The sequence below is a fragment of the Centruroides vittatus genome, unplaced genomic scaffold (assembly GCF_030686945.1).
Source record: "Centruroides vittatus isolate TY-2023 unplaced genomic scaffold, ASM3068694v2 contig_15, whole genome shotgun sequence".
NCBI classification, from domain to species: Eukaryota; Metazoa; Arthropoda; class Arachnida; order Scorpiones; family Buthidae; genus Centruroides; species Centruroides vittatus.
The window spans coordinates 284,869-309,463 of NW_027120927.1; the positions used below are offsets into that span (position 1 = coordinate 284,869).

Consider the following 24,595-nt stretch of genomic DNA (forward strand, 5'->3'; position numbering starts at 1 on the left):
CGTACAATTTTATTATAAAAACAAATTCTGGTTTATTTTTTACTAAATAACTAACAATCAAACGTACCGTTACAAAGTGGTTTTAGGGTATGCCATGCGCCGTCGTATGGCAACATGCGCCGATCCGCGTCTCCCAGCTGTAGCAATTTATTTACTTTGAATTAGAACCATCACAAAAACTGTTTTATTTTGAATTAAAAATAGCTTAAGAAATTCGATTTTACGATATAATATAGCAAATAATGTATTTTTCAAGTGTTTAGGCCAGACCTCGGCAACCTATGACCCGCGGGTCTGTGAGTGACCCATTTCATAACTTCAAGCGACCCACTTGAGTTCCGAAAATAAATTATAAAACATAAATATGAAACGAACACTCGAAGAATACATAAAACATAAAGTGAAAATAAATAATAAAAATAACATTTATGTTTGATTACAAAGTTGCAGTAACGAACATGCATTTTTAGGCAAGATTCTAGGACCGAATGACGCGGTGGGGTGGGGAGGGGGGCAAATTGTCGACCTCCCCTGGGGGAGCAAAAAAGTCAAAGGAACCATACCTGTATATGTGCGCGTTCGCGAGATATAGCCCTCGAAAGTTGCGCCTACGTTATGCGGGTTCGCGAGCAAAAAAGCCGGGTCACGTGACCCAATATTTTTTTTACGATTTTACGGGAGTCCCGTCGCTTGCCGTTAAAACTGCCTTTAGTAGACGTTTTCCCCATTTTTTACTTTGTTCAAGAACTACCGTGAATCGATCACTAGTTTAGCACATGGCGGCGTGTGGTGGCGCCCGTACGAGAGGTCAGTCGGGCCGCCATGTTCGCTGCCATATAGTCATTTTGGGGGGCCTATATCTCGCGAAGGCGCGCTCGTACACCCATGGTTCATTAGACTTTTTTTGTTCCTATCAGTATGTTCTACAGTTCTGTTAAAGTCCCAACCGCGTCATTCGGACCTAGAATTGTGCCCATTTTTATTTTTAAAAAATGAAAATTGTAACATAATTTTAAGGAGAAATCGATAAGTTTGGCAACGCGATCCATAATTGCTTAACAGACATGTGGTAACACTGGTGTCCTCTCAGTTGTAGCACTCGTTCAGTAGCACAAAAATAGTGACGCAATTATAGTTACGCAGAGAAATAATTATCATTATTTAAAACAAATTATTGTCCATAGTTTGTACCACGGACAAACAAAAAGCAAAGAAGAAATTATTACAAGATGTGTGGAAAGAAAAGCATAGATGTATCGAAAATGGTGACGAATTGCTACGTACAGTACGTACTTTACGCACAGATGTAATCAGGGGAACCATCGATATCGGAGAGAGAAAAATAAAGTTCATTCAGTTATGTTCGTTTTATAATAATTAGAATTATAATTTAAATTTTTATGATTAAAGTTTAAAGCATATTGTAATTATTTCCCCAATAAAATTTATCTTATTACCAAAAGACTGTTTTAAAATAAAAATACCACCGACCCGAAACGTCTTCTTAATACACTCATTTTGGTTGATTTTTACCCGCAGCGAAAAAAGGTTGTCTACCCCTGGTTTAGGCTATGGTCGGGCATAGTCTCCTCGTTGACGGCCGGATGTGCGAACGGTTAAGATGGCAGCCAACCGCTCTGGCAGATCCGAGATCGGATTCGGGCAGATCGAAGAATTCTTGGAATGTTTCGGAATATGTTGGGCTCCATCCCTCGCCACCCAACAGCATCATTGTGGGCTCGATGAAAAAGCCCTCTTAGTGCTCACAGGGCGGAAAGAGTTTAAAAAATAGTTTCATTGTTATACAGTAAATTAATTATCAACTTCTATGAAACAAAAAAATTACCCAAAACTTAAATTACTAATATTATGTTATTTCAGTAGTTTGCAAACCAAGAATGAATTCTTCTAAAAGAAAAAAATAAATAAAAATTTTAATTTCAAAACAACTTCTGTTATGATCTGGCAACGCAAGTGCCAACATGGCGGCTCTCAGATCGTTTGGCAGGATCTTTCGGAATAGTTTATATTCGTGTAGAAATTTGATCGTTTCGAGATATTCCAGTACAAAAGTAGATTCGGACGAACTTAGTGAGACTAATTCACAAGGTAAACTCGTGTAAAACTTGCATTAAAATGTCAAACCGACGGTGATGTAGATGCAGGTTACGGTACAAGTTCATTTTATTGTTTGAGTATTAAAAACATTAAACATTAAAAAGTGATCTGAAAGAACCATCGGTTAATGTTACCTATGGTAGCGATTATGGCGGCTCGTCTCTGAAACAGTGGGGACGCACGTTCTAACCTAAACTAACCTAACCTATTCTAATAATTTGGTTGGCAATAATTATGGTAATTTATTAGAATAGGTTAGGTTATAACGTGCGTCCCCGCTGTTTCAGAGACGAGCCGCCATGTTCGCTACCGTAGGTAACATTAAACGAATCGTCTATATATATAAAACTACTTGTTATACATAAGATTCATACAGTTCCTAATTTGAAGGAAACGGTGCAACATTATGATGATCGACCGTTTCTATACGACGGCCACGTGCATTTTTCCTTACAGAGTTACGTGTTTTAAGCATGCCGAGGGTAAAATTGTGGCTCTGAATGTGGGCTATCCAAACCCCTCGCTTGACTGTTCGTCGAGTACTTCGTTTTGTGGAGCCTTGCAGCTGCTCGGGTGCCGAGGTGCGAGCGATGGTCGGCCTTAATGATGCGGGGCGGTGGCACTTGTGTAGTTTAGGGGTTCGGCAATTTGAGAGATTTTGTTCCGTAAAGTTAATCCGATCTAGAGTAATTTGACTCGATCGTTTCTAAAACACGTATAATTTTTTTGAGAACGATCCATATAAAACATGCTATAAACGAAAAATTGTAGGAATACTTACCGAGCGTGCACCGTTCGAAGATGCCGCTGCTTAAGCTTGTTTTCGTGGCGGAGCGGCATGTCGGAAGGTGGTCGCGTACGAGATGTGTCGAGTGACGTTTCTCGGGCATTCGGTCGCGTGACTATTTGCTTGTCTCGGCTGCGCCTCGCATCCCCGACGTGTTTCCCGATAACTTAATGGCGAGGTAGGGGCCGACGTTTTTGTCCGTAAAACGTGAACGCCGAGTGCCGCTCGATGTTCGACGTTCGCGTTTTGCGGACGAAAACTTCGGCCGCAACCTTGCTAATAATAATAAATAATCGATAACTGTATGAAACAACAAAGGTAAAAACCACTTGCTAATGACAATAATTCTATCGTGATAAATATTAGTCAGATGCAAGATAAGATGTCTAATGTCTTGATGTAAATAAATAAAATTCGGTTTTGCTTAAGACGTGAAAGAGATTAAGCCATTTAAAAGTAGAGTATAATTATTTATTTATCGAATTATTGTACGTTGTTATATGTTGCTGTTAATCCATATTTAAAATGAAATAATGTTTTAATATTTCCATTAACGATGTTTCCAAAGTTTGGCGAATTCTTCTGTTGAAAGAGCACGTTATCGGGAACGCGTCGGAGATCCGAGGCGTGGTCGAGACGAGCGAGTAGTCGTGCGATCGAATGGCCCGAGAAATGTCACGTGACGTGCTTCGGATGCGTCTGCCTTCCGATGTGCCGCTCTGCCACAAAAATGAGCTTAAGCAATGGCATATATGAACGGTGCACACTTGGTAAGTATTCCTACAATTTTTTGTTTATAGCATATTTTATATGGATCATTCTCAAAAAATTATACGTGTTTTGGAAATAATTGAGTCAAATTAGTCTAGAATCGATTAATTTTATGGAACGAAACCTCTCAAACTGCTGAACCCCCTAAACTGCACAAGTACCAAATAAGCAGTAGTAAACTATAGATTGATACTCATGGCAAATATTGTATAGTAGGATGGAGAGTTCACCGAGTTCGGCATTACAATTGCTCCTATATAAAGAAGTCGAATTGTAACGCCGAACTCGGTGAACGCTCCATCCTACTATAAGCAGTAGTACTGGTACACAGGAAAAACTGAACTTTGGAGGAAAATATCTTGTGAAGGGTCGTGCAGCATATATGGGTACGGTTCTGCGGTAGTTGAGAGGGTGACATGACACCGGACTGCCATTCCCAACATTATTGATGCCAGACTTGAGACCAACTTTACTTTTCTGATTGACATGCCCTTGCTCGGTTGTGTCTTTGCCTTGTGCCTTGTCTTCAGGTCGACATATTGTAAATTTGTATATAGAAACATGATAATAAATACCTGGCAACTGCCCGGAGAACATCCTGTCTAAATTGTTTACCCATCACAATGATGACACTACACGTGGATGGAATCGGATTGATTGGCGTGCAAGACCAATCATGAAAAGAGGCATACAGAGAGGGTCTAGGGTTCTTACAGTAATAGTAAGTTGTGAACTCTAAATGAAGGGTTCTTCGAATTGTAGACCTTCTTATATAAGCAGAGAAGTCAAAAGTCTAACCATACCTGTACGTGGGATTCTTTGTGAGATATTTGACTCCAAAGATCAGTTTTTAACAAGTATTGGTATACTGCCTATTCTCAATTCTCCACATTGTAAAGGCTCACAATTGCTTGCCTTAACTGATACTCTGCATGTAGTCTTGCACTTCGGTGCTTGCTATTGCTCACACTTTGGTTTCCAAGTGGGGGCAAGCCCCACACCCCCTAAAACTGTATAACATCAAGTACTCCATGAACAGTTAAGTGGGCTACTCAAAGCTGGCAGAGCATGTCAAGCTAAATAGTTAAACATAACAGTCTTAGTCGAGCGATGCAACTCACGATCTCGCATAACCCAGTTTTGGGGGCTGTATCTTGTGAAGGATTGTTTGTAGAAGTATGGTTCCTTTGACTTTTTGCTCCTATAGATATACTCTACAGCTCTGATAAGGTCCCAAATGTCTCATTCAGAGCTTGAATTGAGCTTATCGGGCTGCTTGTTAATTAAACATGTGATAGACTTACTGGAGTGCATAACATCGCTTCGGTTGTATCCCGAAAGTACAGTCAAGATCATTTCAAAGTTGACTGAAAAAATTGTTCTTTAACATTTTAAGGGAAAAAAATGCATTTTTGATTTGTTAACTACTTTGCATATTGCAATAGCCTTGCTAATGTGCGTAAAACGATAGATAACTGATTACTTTGTTTCACCAATATACAATTGAAGAGTGATAAGTGAAGTATTGTTATATTAATTGAATGTTGACAACAAAGAAAACATTGTAAGTACAGTAAGAAATTAACTTAAAATTGAGAATAACACAAAATTTAATTCCAGAATTGTCAATTAAATAGTTTTTTAGTATCAATAAGAAAGTATGTCAAATAACAGAGAATTGAATCTTGAAGAAATAATGCAGATTGTACATGAGCGTAAAAATGGTGATTCTCTTGCTATTATTGCAAAATAGCATCAAATATCACGAGAAGGTATCAGAAAAATAATGGTCAAATATTTAAATAACAATACAATGAAAAATTTACCACCAGGACACCCGCCCTAAGGCCACAACATCAAGAGAAGATGCAATGATTTATTGTGAGGACACCAAAAACTTTTATAACAGCTAAAAAAATAAAAGAACAGCTTACTCTTGAAGCCAGTGTTTCAACTATTAAAAAGGTCTCCATGGAAGAGTGGTTTGTAGAAAACCAATGATTTCAGCAGTGAATCAGAAGAAAAGATTAGCTTTTGCCAAAAAATTTGTGGACAAGTCTCTAGAGTTTTGAAAGTGTGCTATTTGGAGTGATGAGTCAAAACGAGAGTTGCAGGATGCTAAACAACAAAAATTTGTTTGGAGAAAGAAAAATCAAGCATTCAATAAAAATAAAACTATGGGAACAATAAAACATTCACCTTACATAATGGTTTGAGGTGTTTTTCAGGTTTCCGATTTGGCAATATTATTCAAATTCACAATTGCACGAAAGCAGTAGATTACAAACATATACTTGAAGACAATTTAATGGCATCAGCAAGGAAAATGGGAATTGGAAATCACAAAAATCTATTAATTAACAAATATTTAATAAGGAAATAGTAAAATCACATTGCCAAAGCTCTGAAGGTCCTAATATCCAGAACTGCATATTAGGACCTTGTGAGTCGTAGGTTGCTTATGAATGATGTGCCGACTAGAAATAATGAACCTTATCATTATTTCTAGGATGGATATGGCTGGATATTGAATGGTTAAGGTGGCACCCTACTGATCTGGGACACCCAGGATTAAATTTGGATAAGTTGGAATACCAAAGGAATTTTTCCAGGGGGTGGTCTATCTGGATATGTTAGACACAGTCCCTCATCACACAGCCATTCCATTGTGGGCTTTCTAAAAACAGGGTGGAAAAAGTTATTAAATAAATAAATAACCCTGCTATCAGGTTTCCATGGTCTTGTTAATGTAAGGCATGAATCATTGTGCCTTTAACACCAAACAATTAATGGAATAAATTGGGCTACATTACTGTTGCTAATAATTATGAAAACCAGTAAATGTTTGTCTGTAATATAATCATCAGGCCTGTTGAGATGTTTATATATATTCCTTTAACAGTGGGTGAAGTTTAATGAATGGTAATGCATTTGACCTGGTTAATAGGCCATTTTCAGGTGTAGTTGTAGAAAGTGGAATGTAAGTAATGGAAGGAAGATAACCTAGATCTCAATTGAGTAAACAATTGGGGGATACGGATTATGATCCTGGCAATTGATGTGATTCCATTACAAACATGTATAAACTGCAGAGTAGTGAAGTGAGAACTCTCTTCCCCTGCTTGTCAATAACTTGTTAGTCTTTCACATCAGCCAGTCTTTGTAGTCTGTCTCCTCCAATTGTTTACTCTGTCAGGGTCTAGTCCATCTTCCTTCTAACACAAGTATTCCACTTTCAATTATTCATGGCCAAAAATGGCCCATTAACTCTAGTAATTGTAGGTTGTAGAGCGACATAAATAAAACCTAAAAGTATGGGAGTGATTTTTCACAAGATATGGCTCTCCAGAAATTTCTAACTGCAATGCCAAATGATTGCAAAAACTAGATGAAAATTTAAAATCATAAAATTGGAACAAAATCCTAAAAGATTGTTTAAAATTATTTTATTGTTTATGAGAGAGGACTGAAAGTGTCTGTATAACATGAGATTATTTTTTAGGATTTATTTAATGCAGAGTTTATTGTTGGTGGTACCGTACATCATAACAAAATATTTATTCCATATAGTGAAACCTCTCTAAAGCAAACACTCATTTATGATGGACAATTTTTTTGGTCTGGTATTAAAAAAAATATGTAACTTTATTACAATTGACCATTATTAAGTAGACACTTTTCATTTCAGATATGAACATGCAAAATGCATATGTAGTCAAATTGATTCCTATGTGAACAAATAAGCAGTTTACATCAATAGAAAAGGTGTAGATGTACAAAGGTAGCACAAAATTTAATTAAGTGTATGCATAAAGAGAAGTAAATTGCTATAATCAATTTTAAAATCAAACATAACTGAATGTTTTTAACAATAATACTGGCCATCTTATGATAATTCACCACTAACTGCAATATGTTGTATTACTATTTTTAGTTGGTATATGTATGTGTTATTAAATGAAAATAGTACAGGTTACATTTAAAAGGTATTTCAAGATAATTTTCACAAAATCTCATCCATGGTTTTTTGGCTCATATAAGGGTGACCTAAACTCTTACCAGCATCTAGCACTGAGAAAATCTTGTCACTGCATTGTCAACATTAATTTCTCAATCAGTCATTGATAATTTACTGTTCAGTTGTCAAGAAATGAACCAATATCAGAACAACTGAATGGAATTAAGTTTAAAATTTAATTTTTATGTAAACAAAAAAGAAAGGAACAATCAAATTCTAGAACATCATCCACTGATTATTAGGGCTATTTGTGGTGATAAGGTTTTCTCCCTTTTAGAAGAGCTGCATTCTATAAAAGCTATGAACCATAAACACATGAAATAAGGATGAAATTCATGGTCCACAAAGATGAAATAAAGATTGTAAACTATTCTATCATCATTGTTGACCACGGTTGGTTAGTATCTTTTTTATTTTATTCTTTCTATTATTTTTTAAATCACAAAATAACTCTGGTTCCTCTGGCAACTTGAGAGAATCCCATGAATGCTGCTCTGAGGTGCTTTATATTAAAAGCTGTTGGCTTTTGCTATAGAAACTGTACTAATGAAAATGAAATTAGACAAAAAAAAGATGCCTTTATCAGGGCTGTCCAACTGGCGGCCCGCGGGCCGTATACTGCCCGCCAAATTATTTTTATGGCCCTCGAGTACATTTTACTATGAATAAATTTATGTTACTAAATTATTATTATTAATATTAAAATTATATTACTATGTGAAAATTACGGCCACAATGTTCTCATTAATATATTACGAATATTTTAAAGTTTTCTTTTTAGTATAAATAAAATATTTTTTTAATTAACATAAACTGACTTTTCATTTATCAACCTTCTTGGCCCCCGAAATGTTTGGTGAAGAAAATATGGCCTGTGGGATATGATAAGTTGGACAGCGCTGCCTTTATGATTCTAAGAAAGCTGTGAAAACCAAGGTAGTGAGAGAAACAGTGGATTGTGAATACCTCTAATGGTGATCTAGAATTTGATAGTACCTTTTTGTATTTGGAACCTGATGATGATTAAGTTAGCAAAAAATATTTGTCCATGTGCAAATTATACGTTAAACATTAAAGGTTCAATTCCTCGAGTTTCTTAAGAAATGAATTAGGAACAAAATTCTAGTTCAAATTGCCTGTGGAAAATAATGAGTATTCATATCAAATTATAATATGTCCCATACACACAATTTTCTGTATATGGGACAGAAACTATATAAATTCACATTCCTTCATTTCTCTTTCTATGTGTTTCTTTTAAGTGGTCAATGAATCATTTGTCTAATCTTCAGTGATCTTTCTATAGTCATATCCTTAAATTCATTTATTAATGATCTTTTTTAATTTAATAGAACTATTATTAATATTTTAATATTTTTTAGATTTGGTGGTGGTTGAAAAATTTGGAAAATTATACTCCATCGGACTGAACAGACCCGAAAAACGCAATTGCTTGAATCGCGAGACTGTCAGACATCTCTTGGATGCATTAAAGACATTTGATGAAGACAATTCTGCTTATGCAGCTGTCATATATGGAAAAGGTATTAAATTTCTTAAAGTATTCTGTTTCCATTTCAATTTATTTACTTCTTCCTTTAATTTACATGTGTACTTTATTATAATTAGTTTTATAGATATATACATTTATAAAACAATGTGCAGTACTTGGGTACCCAAAATGCTTTGTAATCCTAGAACAAATTTATTTGTAAACAATGTGCAAAACATATACAGTGGTGCCTCATATAACGTACTTAATCCGTTCCAGGTGCACATTCGTTATACGAAACGCATTTTCCCATAGAAATACATGTTAAAACATCTAATTCGTTCCGCAGCATAAAATAACCGTACTGTATCATAAAAAAAACGAAACATAGGGGTGCGTTCTTTTATTCCTCCGCGTAACTCTGCGCGAGCAACATCCGTTTAAAAATTCCTGCGGAACGCGTTCCTAAATTCTGGTGGGAGTGCGAGCCGTCGAATGGCAAAAACGGCCGCTCGTAGCAGTAGTTTATGGTAAAAAGCAACATAGCGTCTTCCGTGGCTCAGATAGTTTCGTTTCTGGGTCCATTATGTGGTTGTATGAATGAAAATTTAAAAATTGTGAAAACGCAAGTTAGTGCACGCGGTGATGTAAGTGTCTTAATGAATTTTTTCGAATGATAGCCGGCATTCTAATTTTTTTCGTGGCTATTTTGAATGCTCTTTCAACAAATAATCCATTTTATGGTTAAAGTTTACAATTGGGACTCTTCTTTTGCCTTTAAAAGCTCATATTTTAGAATTATAGATTCCTCCATCACGATACTATCGATAGTGCGAGCGCTGCCATCTTTCTTTCACCGTCGTTCCTAAATGCCTACAAATAGCAGCGCACTCCCGTAGTAGCGGAGACGCAGAGCGACCCTATTAAAGAACGCACACGTTGGAGCAGTCGCCAATTATGCCGGAAAGTCCGTTGTTTGCAGCCAGTCCGTTATTCGAGGCATATGTTATACGAGGCACCACTGTACTTGAAAAATATACTTAGTGCATTTTCTTTCAATTTCTAAACACTATTATAGATCATGTTTCTTTGTTTTATATTGTACAGAACATGTAACATCTTCACTAACACATGTCGAGATTGTGATCCCTATGTTTACCTGTATCCATAAAACTAAGATAATACTGCAGGCATCACTAAGGTTCCTGGATATTGAAGAGAAACACATTGAACATAATTAAAATTATTTACATTTCAGTAAATTAAAGATTTAAATTTTGTGATATAGTTTGGAGAATAATGAATTATTTTTGAAGCTGGAATATTATGACCTTCAACAGTTTAAATGTTTCTATGACTACATTGTATCTGAAAAATACTGACTGTGAGAAATTATTTTTTGATCCTTCTGAGAAACACCACAGCACATCCATCATTTCACATTAGCCCACACTATGGCAAAGTGTAAAGAGTTCACTACGGAAGAAGAGTCAAGGACATACATATTCTGTAAACAAAACAATATCTTAAAAACTAAAAAAAGTACAATGTTAAATTTTTGCACATGCAGAGAAGACACATTATGGGATTTTTCAGAATTGTCTAATTCAAGGAACTACAAACTACAATTAGTGCAACATAATTAGATATGAAAAATCTGTAGAAAATCACACATAATGCAAGTTTGCATGTTATAAAAAGTAAGCACACGTGATTGTGGGTTAATGATGAACACTAACTACATAAAATGTAGTTAACTACTATAAAATAATGTAATTTAACTACTAGTTAATTATGTAGATAATTTGTTTTATAAAACTAGTTGAAACTACTAGTTAACTACATTTAAACTATTAAGAAATAGGAACAGAAAAAATTAGACTGGATTAAAATAATAGTTTTGTTTTTAAACCATCCTTATTATTTAATACTTTTATTTATTTTTTAATTGATGTCTCAAGAATACAAGTTTTTCATCTAATATTCTGCATTGTCCAGATGTTAAAATTTACCCCAAAAAGGAAAACAGACATTCCGCTTGTGAGGGTAATGTTATAGGCTATTCAAAAAATGCATTCTTTACAATCCGTTAGTTGTGTAACACAGTGATTCTCAAAGTGGGGGTCGCTGAAAAATTGATGCCAGATCAATTTTTTTCCAAATATTTTATAAATTGACTATGGATTCATGTTTAAAAATAATAGAAATAAAAAATATATAAAACAATTTCTACTTAAAGAAATTGCACATATAAATAATAAAAACAATATAAATATTTTAATATGAGCCTAATATTCATAAATTTGTGCGCTATTGGGGAATCCCCCCGAGTTTCACTCCAGCCTAAACTATGATAGAACAACATTGTTATTTGGAATGGTGTTCGCTAGCAGCGTTGCGTCTGTAGACAAGTCTGGTTAGAAATACAGTAGAGCGTCGATTGTCCGAAAACCGATCGATCGAAAGCTTTTCGGTCGGCAAATTGAAATTTCCGCTAGTGCCGTGGCGCTGCAATATTTGGCCGTCTTGGGCTACTCCAATATTATTTTAGTTGGTATTGCATTTTTAGCTGGCAGCACTGGAGCAACCATAAGCGGGTACTTAAGCCCCTCCCTCCGGGATGTTTTCCTACACACAGTCATTATTTGGGGATCCTTTGAAATTTTTAAGTGCAAAAGGGGTGTCGTGGACCAAAAAGTTTGAGAAACACTGGTGTAACATACTACATACTCATTATTGTCTATGAAATTTCTAATTTTACATGAAAATAACATGTCAACCATTTTAATTTAAAAAGTAGAGTAATAATTATCTCTATGCAAGTACAAAACAAAAATATACTTAAGTAGAAGAGCATGATTTTTTTGCTTGCATGGCAAAACAGCAAACCTGATTTGCTGTTTGTGTTTTGAATTTAACTTTTATCAGCTGTCAATATAGAGATTTCAAATTGCTCAAAAACAAGTAAAAGAGTTGAACCAAACTTGTTGATTTTGGCAAAAATTGAGACATGTTTGCTCTGCTTAATACATTAGATTACTCTGAAGCAAAATTATAATTAAAAGGATTAATGAATTAAAAAGAAAACTAGTTAGAGTAGTTGAAACTAAACATGTAGTTAACTAGTAATTCAATTACCAAATTGGACAGCAATTCTAACGAGCAATAATTTATTGCGACATCATCATAATGCCAGGCTGCAATTTTTAATCATATTTTTAATTTATTTAATTAAAAATATATGCCCTCCACCTCAAATTAGTAGTGGCTTGCCCCTGTACATCATAGTTTTTCTTCAACAATACAGTCATGCTGGTTATATATAACACCTTTTAGGAGAAAATTTTTAAATTGAAATAACTTGATTTCTGTTGCAAACCAGAAGTTCCTATATAGTTAATGAGACCATATAAGGTTTCCATATATGGTCTCATCTTTCATCTATCTAACTCTGTTCTTGAGATTAAGGAAAGACAGATGGACAGACAGATGACAGTGGGAATATATAGGTCTTTAATATTTTCAGATTGCAGCTCAATTAGTAGCTAGCCGTAGAGAGATTAGTTACTATATAGTCTAGTTATATTTGCAGTTAATTACTACTCATTTCTAATTATATTGTAGCAATTTAACAACTTTGTTACTGGTAAAGATGTTATTTCAAGTGCAGAGAAGCATTGTTTTGGTATTATGGTTAACCATATTTAAATATTAAATGTTAATTACAATATTTCTTATAAAGTGAAAACAGATACATCATAATGTCTATACATGCATAAATGAATTTTTTTTATTCACACAGGTGGTAATTTTTGTGCTGGATATGACTTAACAGAATTCGTGTCAAGTGGCATCAATGACAGTGATTTAAAATTTAGCTCAATGGTAATGTAACTTTGCTGGTTTCTTTTAATGGTTCTTTTAATTTCTTTAAATGGGTTATTTACAATGTACTCTTTTCAGCAAACTAAGTATTTAATAACACATTTTTCTGTTAAATAATATTGACCATACAAATAAATTTGGGTTAGTTTAAAGTCTTTATTCATTTTTAAAATTTCAACCAGATACAGATGGTTCACAATATAAAGATACAAACAGTTCTTTGTTAAAAACCAATGGTATGATATTAAAAAACACAAACACCCTATATATTTGACACCGACCTTTTCTTTGAGGATCCGACGTCAACGATACAGTATTAAAAATTTCTTAAAACATCACTCGGGTCATTATCTGTTGTATTTATACACGACTGCAAACCCCTGGTGGAAATTCAGGAATCCATCGCAATTTATATATTTACATGAATTATAAAGTCCCAAGGATTAATTTACTTTGAAATAATAATGACCATACAAATAAATTTGAAATATTAAAATTAATATTGCATTTTAATTTCTGGTTTTTTCATCATATAGCATCTAATGCATTGAACATATAGAGGTACAAAGAATAACACATTAAAATTAATTTTAATATATTATAAATATTTTATCACTTGAACTTTAAATAATTCTTTTAAAGAGTTCAAAAATTGTGTTATAAACAGTATTAAGCTAACACAGTTTTTGAGATATTGCAATAGAAAACTTATTCATTCAATTCTGGAAATGGAGATTAGCTAACTCAAGGCTTAAGACTTAAATCATTGTCTTGTGGAAATGTGGCTTAAGTAGCTTTTTGTAAAAAACGCAGCAGCCATGGCTTAACAAAACTTCAGCTTAATTTTTCTTAGTTTTGCTAGGAGACTTTGTTCCATTCAACGTAATAGGGTTTAGTCATCACTTGGGGATGGGGAATTTATTTTTCCTTGTTATATTTAAAGTTGCTTTTCTTTGAAATTTTTAACCAATTGGGCATCCTTATGTTTGATATTGCTGAAAATAGCAGTAACTACAAATGTTGTGTGGTGTATTCATCAAGAAATGTTTCGATAGGTTTGATTAAAACTGAGAAAAGTGATATGATATGAAGTTGATAGCTAGAGAAAAAACTGATTAACAGGGCATTTAGAAGTTATTTAATTAGAAAAATGTTTTTTTTAATTTTAAAGTATATACATTTTTTAAAAACATAAATTCCTTACAAATTTAGAAAGCTTGAAATATGCATAAATATTTACAAATTTACGTCTTGGAAAATGTATAAATTCTCTTAATGAGAAGTAAAATATTTTGTAACGCAATGACCTATAAAGAATTTCTGTCAGCTTTTGCAATAAGATTAGCACAAAGTCTGAAATAATTGATAAGATATTTTAAACTGAATGATTAGCATAGTTAAAATTGGGTTAATTAATTAAGTTCTATTATTAATGATTAACCATTAAGTAATTTGGTATTGAAGGTAAGCATTAGATGCCATCACTTATTAAATTTAATAATTATATTTACTAATTAATTTAGAATATTCTGAAAAAAAAGAATTTGTTTGGAGCAGGATTTGAACTTGCAACTTCCACTTACTATGTGGATGTGTTGCCACTTATGCTACCCAGACTTCACTTCCAGACATATTTAATTAGAAATGCTTGGAGTGGGTTCTCTGTTAAAGGTTAAATTTTAAATTTAATGAAGCAAGTTTAAAATATGCAATTTACCAAAAATATTTAAAAATGCAACTTAAGGGAAATTCTGTCAAGCCTGAACTAAATGAGGTCACCAATGTCACTGCAATGAAAGAATGATTGCCAATCTAAAACCAATGAAACGTTTATTTCATAGCTAATTTTTCTGCAAAATAAGTAGCCTGTATTTTCCATCAGAACAGGAAATTGATAGAATTCATGTGCAGTCTGTAATTCTTTAGTTTACCCATTTTTTAAAAAATCTTTAAGACATATTCTAATTACATATTTTCTCTGAATGTAATCATGTATAGCAATATGTCTCTGAAAGTCATTTATCATTATAAAATTTTGTAAAAGTATTTAAAACAGAAGCAAAGCAGAATCTCAAAGCAATAATTACTAATGGGTTTTAGGTGTGCAGATGGGTACAGATCAAAAATCAGTAAGAAAAGTTACAGATACAGGCAATAGGTTAATCTACATTTAGTCAAAAATTGTTTCCGAGATAGGATTTTAATAAATTGGGGATTTAAGCTGTATCCAAGGCTTTGATCTCTCTATAATTGGCTGATAAAGTTCACTTAAACCTTTCTTATCATAAAATCATTTAGTCTTGAAGATGAGAAAGTAGTTCAAAATCAAATAATTTTGAGGATAAACAGAATACGTACGAATTACTTAAAAAGTTAAAACTTTTAAATTAATTTCAAGACTTACAGCAAAAGCCTGAGAAGATAATATTAAGATTTTGTAGTATTTAACATAAAAATCATTTCTGAAAACATAAATTTTAAACTATTAGACCAAAACACGAGGATGAATATTTTTCACATGGAATTATTTCAGTATGGAACATGACAATACGTGAACACATGACTTCCATGTGGAGAAATTTCAGCACCAAGTTCATCTTCAAGTGAAATGCACAAACTGGCCCCATCATCTGACTTCCAAGCAATAAATATTCATTCTTCTGTGCTGATGCAGAATTTTGGCCTTATTTTACACATGAAAATATCTGTGTTCTGTCTTTTATATTTACCTTAAAATCTTTACAAGTTATCTAATACAATAAGTTTAGAGATACTAGATTCTTTAGTCTATAATTCATAGTTTATGACCTAAAAACACACTTTGGATACCTTTCTTATTGTATTTTGATGCATATAACTTGTGGTTTTTCATAATAAAAGTCTATTTGAAATTGGATACAAGTATTTTTTCATTTTTTCTGACAGGAAGCATAACTTAAGGATAAAGATTAAGGAACATTTTTATTTTAGTCTAGCAATTTATATTTGTGAGTTATATGTACAAAAATACTGACTCTGTTTTTTATAAAAAAAAACTTATTCAAAAGCACTAACTTTTGTAAATATTTAACTTCTGTACTTTGTTAGGAACTTAATTTCTTATATTTTTAAAATTATAATTCAAAATTAATTTTTTTTTATAATTAACGCTTGAATATTATATATTTTTGCATGTTATTTATACCAATTTTCATAATTTAGGGTTTACCAAGGACCCTGTCTAAAAAACCAGTAGTGGCTGCCATAAGTGGTTATGCTGTGGCTGGTGGTTTAGAATTAGCTCTGATGTGTGATCTGAGAGTGATGGAAGAGACAGCAATTGTTGGAGTTTACTGTCGACGATTTGGTTAGTTGCATATTTACTTAAGACAGAATGATGTCGAGAAATAAGTCATCGTAATTAACACTCGGTACAAAATTTTATTAAATTATTTCAGGAATACCTCTCACGGATGGTGGTACTGTTCGGCTTCCAAAATTAATTGGTCTTTCGAGAGCCATGGATATGATTCTAACAGGCCGCTCTGTCAATGCCAAAGAAGCATTTCAGTGGGGCTTAGCAAATTATATCGTTTCTTGCGGAACTGGTACGTAACTTCTGTTTGGCTAAATTCTCGTGTCGTAACTTGGAAAATAATGTCATATTATTATGTTTAGCTCTTGGGAATGCTATCAAAGTAGCTAACTCTCTCGTAAAGTTCCCTCAAAAGTGCCTGAGAACCGACATGGCGTCAGCATATTATGCAGCATTTGATGCCAAATCGATGGAAGATGCCTTTCGATATGAATTTGAAAACGGAAAAGATGTTATAGGAGAAGAAAGCATTGCAGGTGAAAAGTTTAATGATATTTAATTTGATTATAGTATTTATTTTTCAATCTCTGATATGAGATTAATGTGCAATGATTTTAAAGGTGCACAGAAGTTCATAGAAGGAGTTGGTCGACATGGCAAGTTTCACTGGATGAAAATATATAATTCATAACAGAAAATACAAATCAATATATAAATGATGTAGGTACAATATAAATTTTTTTATTTTTAAACATAATAGTTCATTGTTCATAAAAAAATAGTTTTAGTATAGATGAACAAGAATTGAATTTGTCATAGCATAATTTTACTTTTTACATGATGAGCATTGGTGTACAGAATGACATTGATTTTGTGCAGCATGGCTTAAATGGACTTTTTTCTATGAAAAAAATGGTCTTTTAAAAATTTTTAAACAAAAAATAGAGATCAAACAGATGTCTTTTATGTTTATCCCTAATTAAATCAGGATGCAATAACATGAGATGCTGTGTGTCTCATGTTACAGAATATACCAGTAGCTATGTTAAACAGTTTGTTGTAGCTTAGAATATACCAGTAGCTATGTTAAACAGTTTGTTGTTGTTGCAGTTTGTAGATTAGCCTTTTATAGTAGCAGTGTTTGGACATATTTTATAAACGATGTTGGTATAGTGTTGTTTTATTATTCCAAACTGCAAATATTAAACATAGAATGACATTAGAAATGTTGAATCATTTTGTACTTGTTCACGATGCTTGCAAAGTTTAGACATGATATTGTTCAGCTGCATGCAACTCTCATTCTATGTTGTATTCAGGAACTTAATTGTATTAAGTAATAACTTATATTATTACTTAATATAATAAAGCTGTATGCTTGTAGGTTGATAAAACAAAGACAAAATTAGATCAGAGAATATTTTTTGTGTTTTTTAAATGAAATTTTTGTCCAAAAATATAAACCATAGCTCAATATTTGACTAGCCTACGATCTAAAGTGATTATTCGTGTGCCGTAACTCTGCTAGTTACAAAAAATCAAATTATATAATTTGGCCGAAGATAGGCTCTCAAATAATCAGGCTTTGGATCTGTGGGATTTTTATCACTGATTAATGAACAAATAGCCTAAAAAGGGAGATCAGTGTCATCATACCACAATTTTTAGAACTGAGAATAATAAAAATGAGTCATTCTTTGAAGATTCACTAAACACTTGAGCTTGTTGAGCTTGCATCCACTCCTTTAATCTCCATCTTCATTTGTCCTTGAAGTTTAAGATAGCTGAAAAAATATTTATTGCATATTTTTAAACTTTGAAAACAGAAAATGAATTTCAACTTACTACATATTTACAAAAAAATTACTTCTATATTTTATACAAATGTTTTTAGCTTTATTTCTAGTTAATGACCAGATCAATTACTTTAGTTTTGGCTCCCCAGTTCTTGTTTAACATTTTGATATTTTCAATATAAACTACTAATAAACTTTTATTAAATTTTTGGCCTTTAATTCTGTTCTTGCTTGCAGAAAAGTAGTGTAGAAAGAGTCTGGAAAGTTGAGTAGAAATATGTTTAACTTCTTGATTAACACATACAGGAATAGAAAATTGGTAAATACCCTTTTTTCTCTTTATTCTTTGTTTTTTGAACAAATGAAATATATAAATGTTTGTTTATTAATAAAAACTAGTCTTAAAAAGATTTTATTTTTTGTTAGTGAAAAATAATGTTTAGTTTAGAGAGATAGGAATTACTAGAGACCTCTAAGTTTTCTTCAGGTCTGGGGAAAAATCCCCAGCTCTGTCTTGATGACCCTGTAGGCACATTGAAACCACATGATCTGTCAGTTACTTAAAACAAAATATAAACATATTATATTAGATAGCTTTTAGTTATTCATTCATATTTAACTTTTGAAAAGTTTTCAAAAGGAGAAGGATTTAAGCTTTAGATATTACCTGACTGTCAAGTAATCTGATGCCCACTTGTAGCTGAGCAGATAAAATCATCAAATATTGGTCATGGGTTCATGCCTCACCAACAGATGTGCTATGTGGAGTTTTTTGAGATTTTTCACATTGTGTAGTGCTTAAACAGGGGCTGGTTTCCCATAGCAAATCCTCCCAGAAGACATTCTCCCCATTCTTCCAATGCAACACATTGGCAGTTCGCATTGTCTATCAAACCGATCAAAATAATTTGACATCAGTTGTCTTCTTGGAATTCTGATACATTTTTCCAATGACATTGATTGTAGATGTTATTTGTATTTTTGTTGTTTGCAATAGGGATGATCTACATTTTCAAAGTAGAAAACATAAATGAGATTTGTTTATTTTCTTTTTCTGTTTACTGCAATTTTTCCACAAGTGAGTAGACTTGTAAAGTTTTTCTGTAGAATATACACAGATTGTCAGTTTATCTATCAATTTAGGTATCATTTCAATTGTGCTCACTTTTTTGCCAAATGTTGTCTTGATATTTACCTTTTCTTATTTTATAATGGTTTTCTTGTATTTGCAAAACATTTTTCAGTCATATTCTTAGGTGTCTGTGATAAGAATACATCAATTTATATATATTTCACTACTTCTGCTCTTATAAAATGTTATAGATTCTATTCTCATTACTGTTTTGGTTTTACTGATCTTTGAAAACTTTATAATACTTTCTGTTATCATTATCATCATCATTAACCACTCGGCAGCGAGGGACATATATATATGTCGAGGGCGATCGTGTGGCAGTGGCGAGGGACGTATATATCCGCTAAATTCTTTCGGAGGTATTGCCAAAAACTAGCCAAAAACTACCATAGAAAAAAAATTCACATAAAAAATGAATTATGTAACAATAAAAAAAGACTTTTCTTTACGAGACATAACTGTTTACAAATACTTTTTCTGAAACGGAAATGAGAAAAATTGCGTGAAAAAATACTTTAAAAATTTTCCAGGTATATTCTCTACTACTAAGGGATAGAACCATATTTGACTCTCCCACTGCTGAAAGGTTAAGTTGACTCAATCCTTAAGCTGATAACTTTGCAATATTCGCCTGTCCTTTATTTTCAGCATTCTATCTATATCATGTTTATGACAAATGTTATGTATGCAATGTGCTATATCTCTTATTTACATTAATTTCAATTGGTTTATAATTAAATTCAACATCTTGCAAACTGTATATTTAGAGTTGTTTAAACTTATTTTTTATTAGTACTACTCAAACATATTTTTTAAATAAAATTAAATAATTCTATTATATTCCGTGTAATTTACACTTACGAATAACAATAAAAATCAGCAAAATATTAATATATAGTCACATCATTATTAAACTCTTTTCATTTGGTAAATAAAGGACAAAATGATTGAAATAAATTATTTTTAAGTCAGAATATTGATCCAGCTATATATTAAAGTGTTTTCTAAATTTGTAGATTTGCACATTGACACACATTTCTTAGTTGTTATTAAAATTTTTATACTTTTGGGGGATATTTTTTAAAGCTTATGACTAATCTCTGATTCCTATACCTAGTAAAATGTTATTTTGCTCTAGAATCAAATTAATCAGTTCTTAGTACTTTGGAGCCTTTTGACTTGTCTGCAGTGTTTACTTAGCAAAGAATTATCAAATATTATGAAACAGCTTAAATTTAAGAATTTCGATGTTTCAATTTTAGATATTTGGTGATTCTGCATTAAGTAAACACTCCAACAATGAGCTGGAAGACTCAAAATTTCTTGAGATTCATTAGATTTTAATTTGGTTATACAATAAAATAGGATTTTGTCAGGAATTTTTTGTTTTTATTTCTTTAGTTCAGATGATTTTATTTATTTATTCTTATTGTAAGTATTGACATTACCATTGTTTGGTTACAGTCGATTTTTAGTTTAGTTTAGCATTACTTGGTTGTTTACTCGAATCGTTTTCCATTTATTTATTCAACAAATACAGTTATTGATTTCCCTAGAGCTTTACGGGAGAAACAAGTTTATCCAAATGTCTTTCCTGATATCTACAATCCATATTAATTCTACTAAAGTAATGATTCTTATTCATTTAAATGAAGATTTAAAAAAATTTTATTTGTTATTTTTTACAATTTTTTCTAATCAAAATACTGTAAACAGCACTTTAATGTTTCACTTTAATGTGATAAGATCTCAGTTATTATATATGTTTCTCTGTAATAACATTAAATGGTAATTTATAATTATGTGAGTTTTTAATTACGCATTAATTTAAAAATGTAATTAATGTGCAAAACCAGATTAAATATAAGAAAAATAACTAAGTTTCTTATATCGATAGATACCAGTGTATCTATCAACAGAATCTTAATGTTAAGTCATATCTGCAAGAGACACTTTGAAACACTCTGCTCTCCCAAATCAAAGACCTACTAAATAATGGCTGCCATGTTGAAGGACTTCTGGATCATCTGGTATACTGGAGTGAAGCATGTTATCTCCAATTGATTTTTATAAATGAGATTAGTTTAATTTTTAATGATATTCTAGTGGCTTTCATACATTCCTTCTCCTTCTTCCTTTCTCTGCTACAGGAACCAAATAAACTCTCACTTTATCATCTACTCTTCCCTTTACTTTATAGTTTTTTGACAAATCAAAAATCTTACCATTCCTCATAATTACTATATCATTCCAGTTCCTTCACTAGCTTATAGCAAAAACATTTATTATTCTAATTTAATAATGGACAAATCTGTGAATTGCCATAGGAATGACTAGAAATGGGAATTAAAAAGAAGAGTATGATAGAGAAAACAATTTGTGATTTGCTTGTGATTATGAACTTTGATGAAGGCAGATTTATTGTTTGGTGCTTAATGGGGCTGTCAAAAGTGAGGTTTTCATTTAATTTTTTCAGAATAAATAATGATTGGTCCATATTTTTTTTTAACAGAAAAGTGTGTTTGGGTAATATTTGTCCAAAAATTGAAATGAGTTCAGAAATAAAATGAACAGTGAGAAACAGCAAAAGGATCTAAAGTATAGAAGAAGAGGAGAAGTATGACAGAAGCTACCCATCTGCAGTAATTACAAATCTTTAACAATGTGATGAAATATAATTGTATTAATTGAATTGGCTGAAGAACAAAGAATGTAGTGCATTTATGCTTCATTTTCAGTTTTCACTCGACACATCCTTAAATTCCACGTAATGTAATTTCTGGATGCTGTCATTTGGATAGAGTTCTTTATCATTTGCTTTTGCCCAAATTCTCACTCTTACTGTAGAGTGTATTTCAATCTATTTTTCATCTACATTAGAAGAAATATAATCATAATGGATTCAATAACTGTTGTTTATTTTAAACAGTGCAGAAGAAGGTAGGAGACGAGAACTGTCGTGTATTTACAAAGACGGGCCGAACGAGCTTTGCGAATCCTATTTGCCGAGTGCCATTAAATTTGTACTTATGTAAATTTAATAATCAGTGTATATTGAAATTATCATACAATAAAATTTGTTTGTAAGTATTCCTCTTGTAGTTTTCTATTGCCTTCTTTCTCTCCTCTCTTACTTAACATCTTTTTAAAAATTTTGGATGGACTAACTTGTATTTAGGTCACTTATATCGTGTCAAAATCTGCGATTTATCATTCCAAAACACTACATTTGTGAAGTTTCGTGTTGTTTCACGCAACGGGAACAATCAAACATACTAGAAGTAGCGTCGAGCTAGCGCGTCGCTTCTGCTTCGGACTTAACGGACGACGTCGAGCCTTCGGCATCTCCTTTCTCGGTTTTAAATCTACTTTACATTTAAAAAGACCCGTTTAAGATTTTTGAAGGAAAATGGACGAAATGCAGATGGCAGCAAGTCGGCAAAATAAAAAAAATTTCAATGGAAGAAAAGTAATTTGCATTTTTCTCGTTTCACCAACCACAACAGGAACGAGCGATATAAACTTCTCAGTTGTAGGAGGAGAGATTTAAATTCTCGACACAGATTTTGCTAGTTTGCAGCTTTGAATGAGTTTTTATCAAAATATCAATAAAAATAAGTAAAAAATGCACATAAAGTGATCAATAAACATGATTTTCAGTTGAAATTTTCTTGTATTTATCCTAAATCCAAATGAACACATCAGGATTTTAGATGTTTCAAACGGATCATTTCCGATCCAAGAACGACATATGCGGACGGATTACGGAGAAAACTAAAGTGCATATTCTTTCGGATCAAATACAAAAGTGTGTGTAATTTAATTAACTTAAAAGTGTCTTTTAGATTAATTTATTACACAATTTCTAGTTTGGACACATTAAAATTGTGTTAGAGTAGATTTTTTGGATAAATCAGAAATTTCCATAAGTGAAGGATGTGGATCAACAAGAAAAATTGTAGAAAAATATATATTTAATATTAGAATATGTTCATTTATTTATGCAAATCTACAAGATATTACATTAAATTTAGCAAATTAAAGCAAATCCTGGCTAGAAGATAAGATAAAAATGTATGAATTTAGAGAGGTAAGTCAGAAAAATTGCATTATTTTTTCCTTTCTTCTCTGCATCCGCTGTGGAAAATTGATTTTCTGTAGACCGAAATTATACCAGAAGTTCAAATTTACGATTTTTCTTTGAATTTTTTTTGCAAAAAAAATATGAATTTATGATGAAACGTTTTAAAGTTTAACGCTATTTACATGAAAAGTAATTAAAAATTGAACTTATAAAATTGATATTTCTAAATAAATAATTTGATTAAAATAATTTTTAGAAAATAAATTCTTAAAAAACGCTCCAAAAACTTTTTTAGATGTAAAATTTTAATGAATTTTTGTTAAAATTTCGAAGGAATTCGACAAAAAATTTGAATTTTTAACGCTTTATTTCTAGGAAGAAAATGGCTAAGAATAGAATTTAAAGCGGAAATTTGAATGGAAAACGAACAAATTTATGCAAATTAGCCAAAAACAGACGGAAAATTGCGGAAAACTAAAAAAATGGGAAATTGCCGGGCGAACAATACATTTTTATCGGCGTATGGTAGCAATTCGCCTAACAATACAAACATTAAAAAACAATAGGAGAATTAACGCAGGACGGACGATAAGGCAGACATTCATCTGTTTCAATTGCTACAATTGCCACACCTACTTGTGACTTGGCATAGAAACAGAACGTACATAAACATAACACGTCACGCATCCCAACCCCTTGGTTAGCAATGGGAACTACCCTTTCCTGGTGGCTGCAGTGACACCGTTCTGGTACACGTCTCGCTAACTGATGGATGTTGGAGACTAGCATAAAGTGTTTTTTCGTCTTTCTGGATAAATGCACAGCTGACGAAACAGGTATGTACCCTTTCTTCTCCCCCCAAGTTACATTTTAACCTCTGCTAACCCCTGAAAGATGCTGCAGTCCCCCTATATGTTACCTGCATTTTCTTCCTTGATTGATTACTTTTTGTACACTCGTACAGATGCCACAAGTGTTTATTTATTTTTAAAGCGCCCAAGTTTTTATTCGAAACACGATTTTCACGTGTTCCACTCCCGAAACAACCGTTTTTCTAACGAAACACCGATCGAGCTTCACTGCAAGTATGCCAAGTAATGAGGGGAAAGTAGATTTACAGGGGCTACATTTTCTTTATTGTAGGAATAGCAGTTAAGTATTGCTGCTTGAATATTTTTCGTGTTTTTTAATGTTTCAAGTGTAATTTTAGTTAA

At 32.5% G+C, this 24,595-nt stretch overlaps 2 protein-coding genes across 3 annotated transcripts in view; both read left to right on the plus strand.

The window, feature by feature from the left end:
• The first annotated feature begins 1,969 nt into the window (after window positions 1–1,969).
• On the plus strand, window positions 1,970–22,387 carry Srlp (Spliceosome-ribosome linker protein). 2 transcript variants are annotated; one of them, XM_067262517.1, is made up of 8 exons: window positions 1,970–2,109; window positions 9,077–9,238; window positions 12,989–13,071; window positions 16,273–16,417; window positions 16,509–16,658; window positions 16,729–16,902; window positions 16,987–17,090; window positions 22,227–22,387. In XM_067262517.1, the coding sequence occupies exons 1-7, from the start codon at window positions 1,983–1,985 to the stop codon at window positions 17,055–17,057; spliced, it is 912 nt and encodes a 303-aa protein (XP_067118618.1). In that variant the 5' UTR covers window positions 1,970–1,982; the 3' UTR covers window positions 17,058–17,090; window positions 22,227–22,387. The 2 variants fall into 2 exon arrangements, with proteins under 2 accessions (XP_067118618.1, XP_067118617.1); XM_067262516.1 differs by having other exon boundaries at window positions 16,987–17,086.
• Window positions 22,388–23,997: 1,610 nt separating this feature from the next.
• LOC136968535 (anoctamin-7-like) overlaps window positions 23,998–24,595 on the plus strand; it is a 40,064-nt gene continuing 39,466 nt past the window's right edge. Inside the window, exon 1 of the mRNA XM_067262518.1 lies at window positions 23,998–24,217. The gene's annotated coding sequence lies outside the window, so the exon portion shown is untranslated. The remainder of the gene's footprint in view (window positions 24,218–24,595) is intronic.

What these genes read in the sequence shown, in the direction of transcription:
- Srlp (XM_067262517.1), top strand. Translation starts at nt 1,983, where the DNA reads ATGGCGGCTCTCAGATCGTTTGGCAGGATCTTTCGGAATAGTTTATAT. An exon ending in TATCGTTTCTTGCGGAACTG is followed by an intron (nt 16,659 to 16,728) that starts GTACGTAACTTC and finishes TATTATGTTTAG; the next exon opens with CTCTTGGGAATGCTATCAAA. An exon ending in AGGAGAAGAAAGCATTGCAG is followed by an intron (nt 16,903 to 16,986) that starts GTGAAAAGTTTA and finishes ATGATTTTAAAG; the next exon opens with GTGCACAGAAGTTCATAGAA.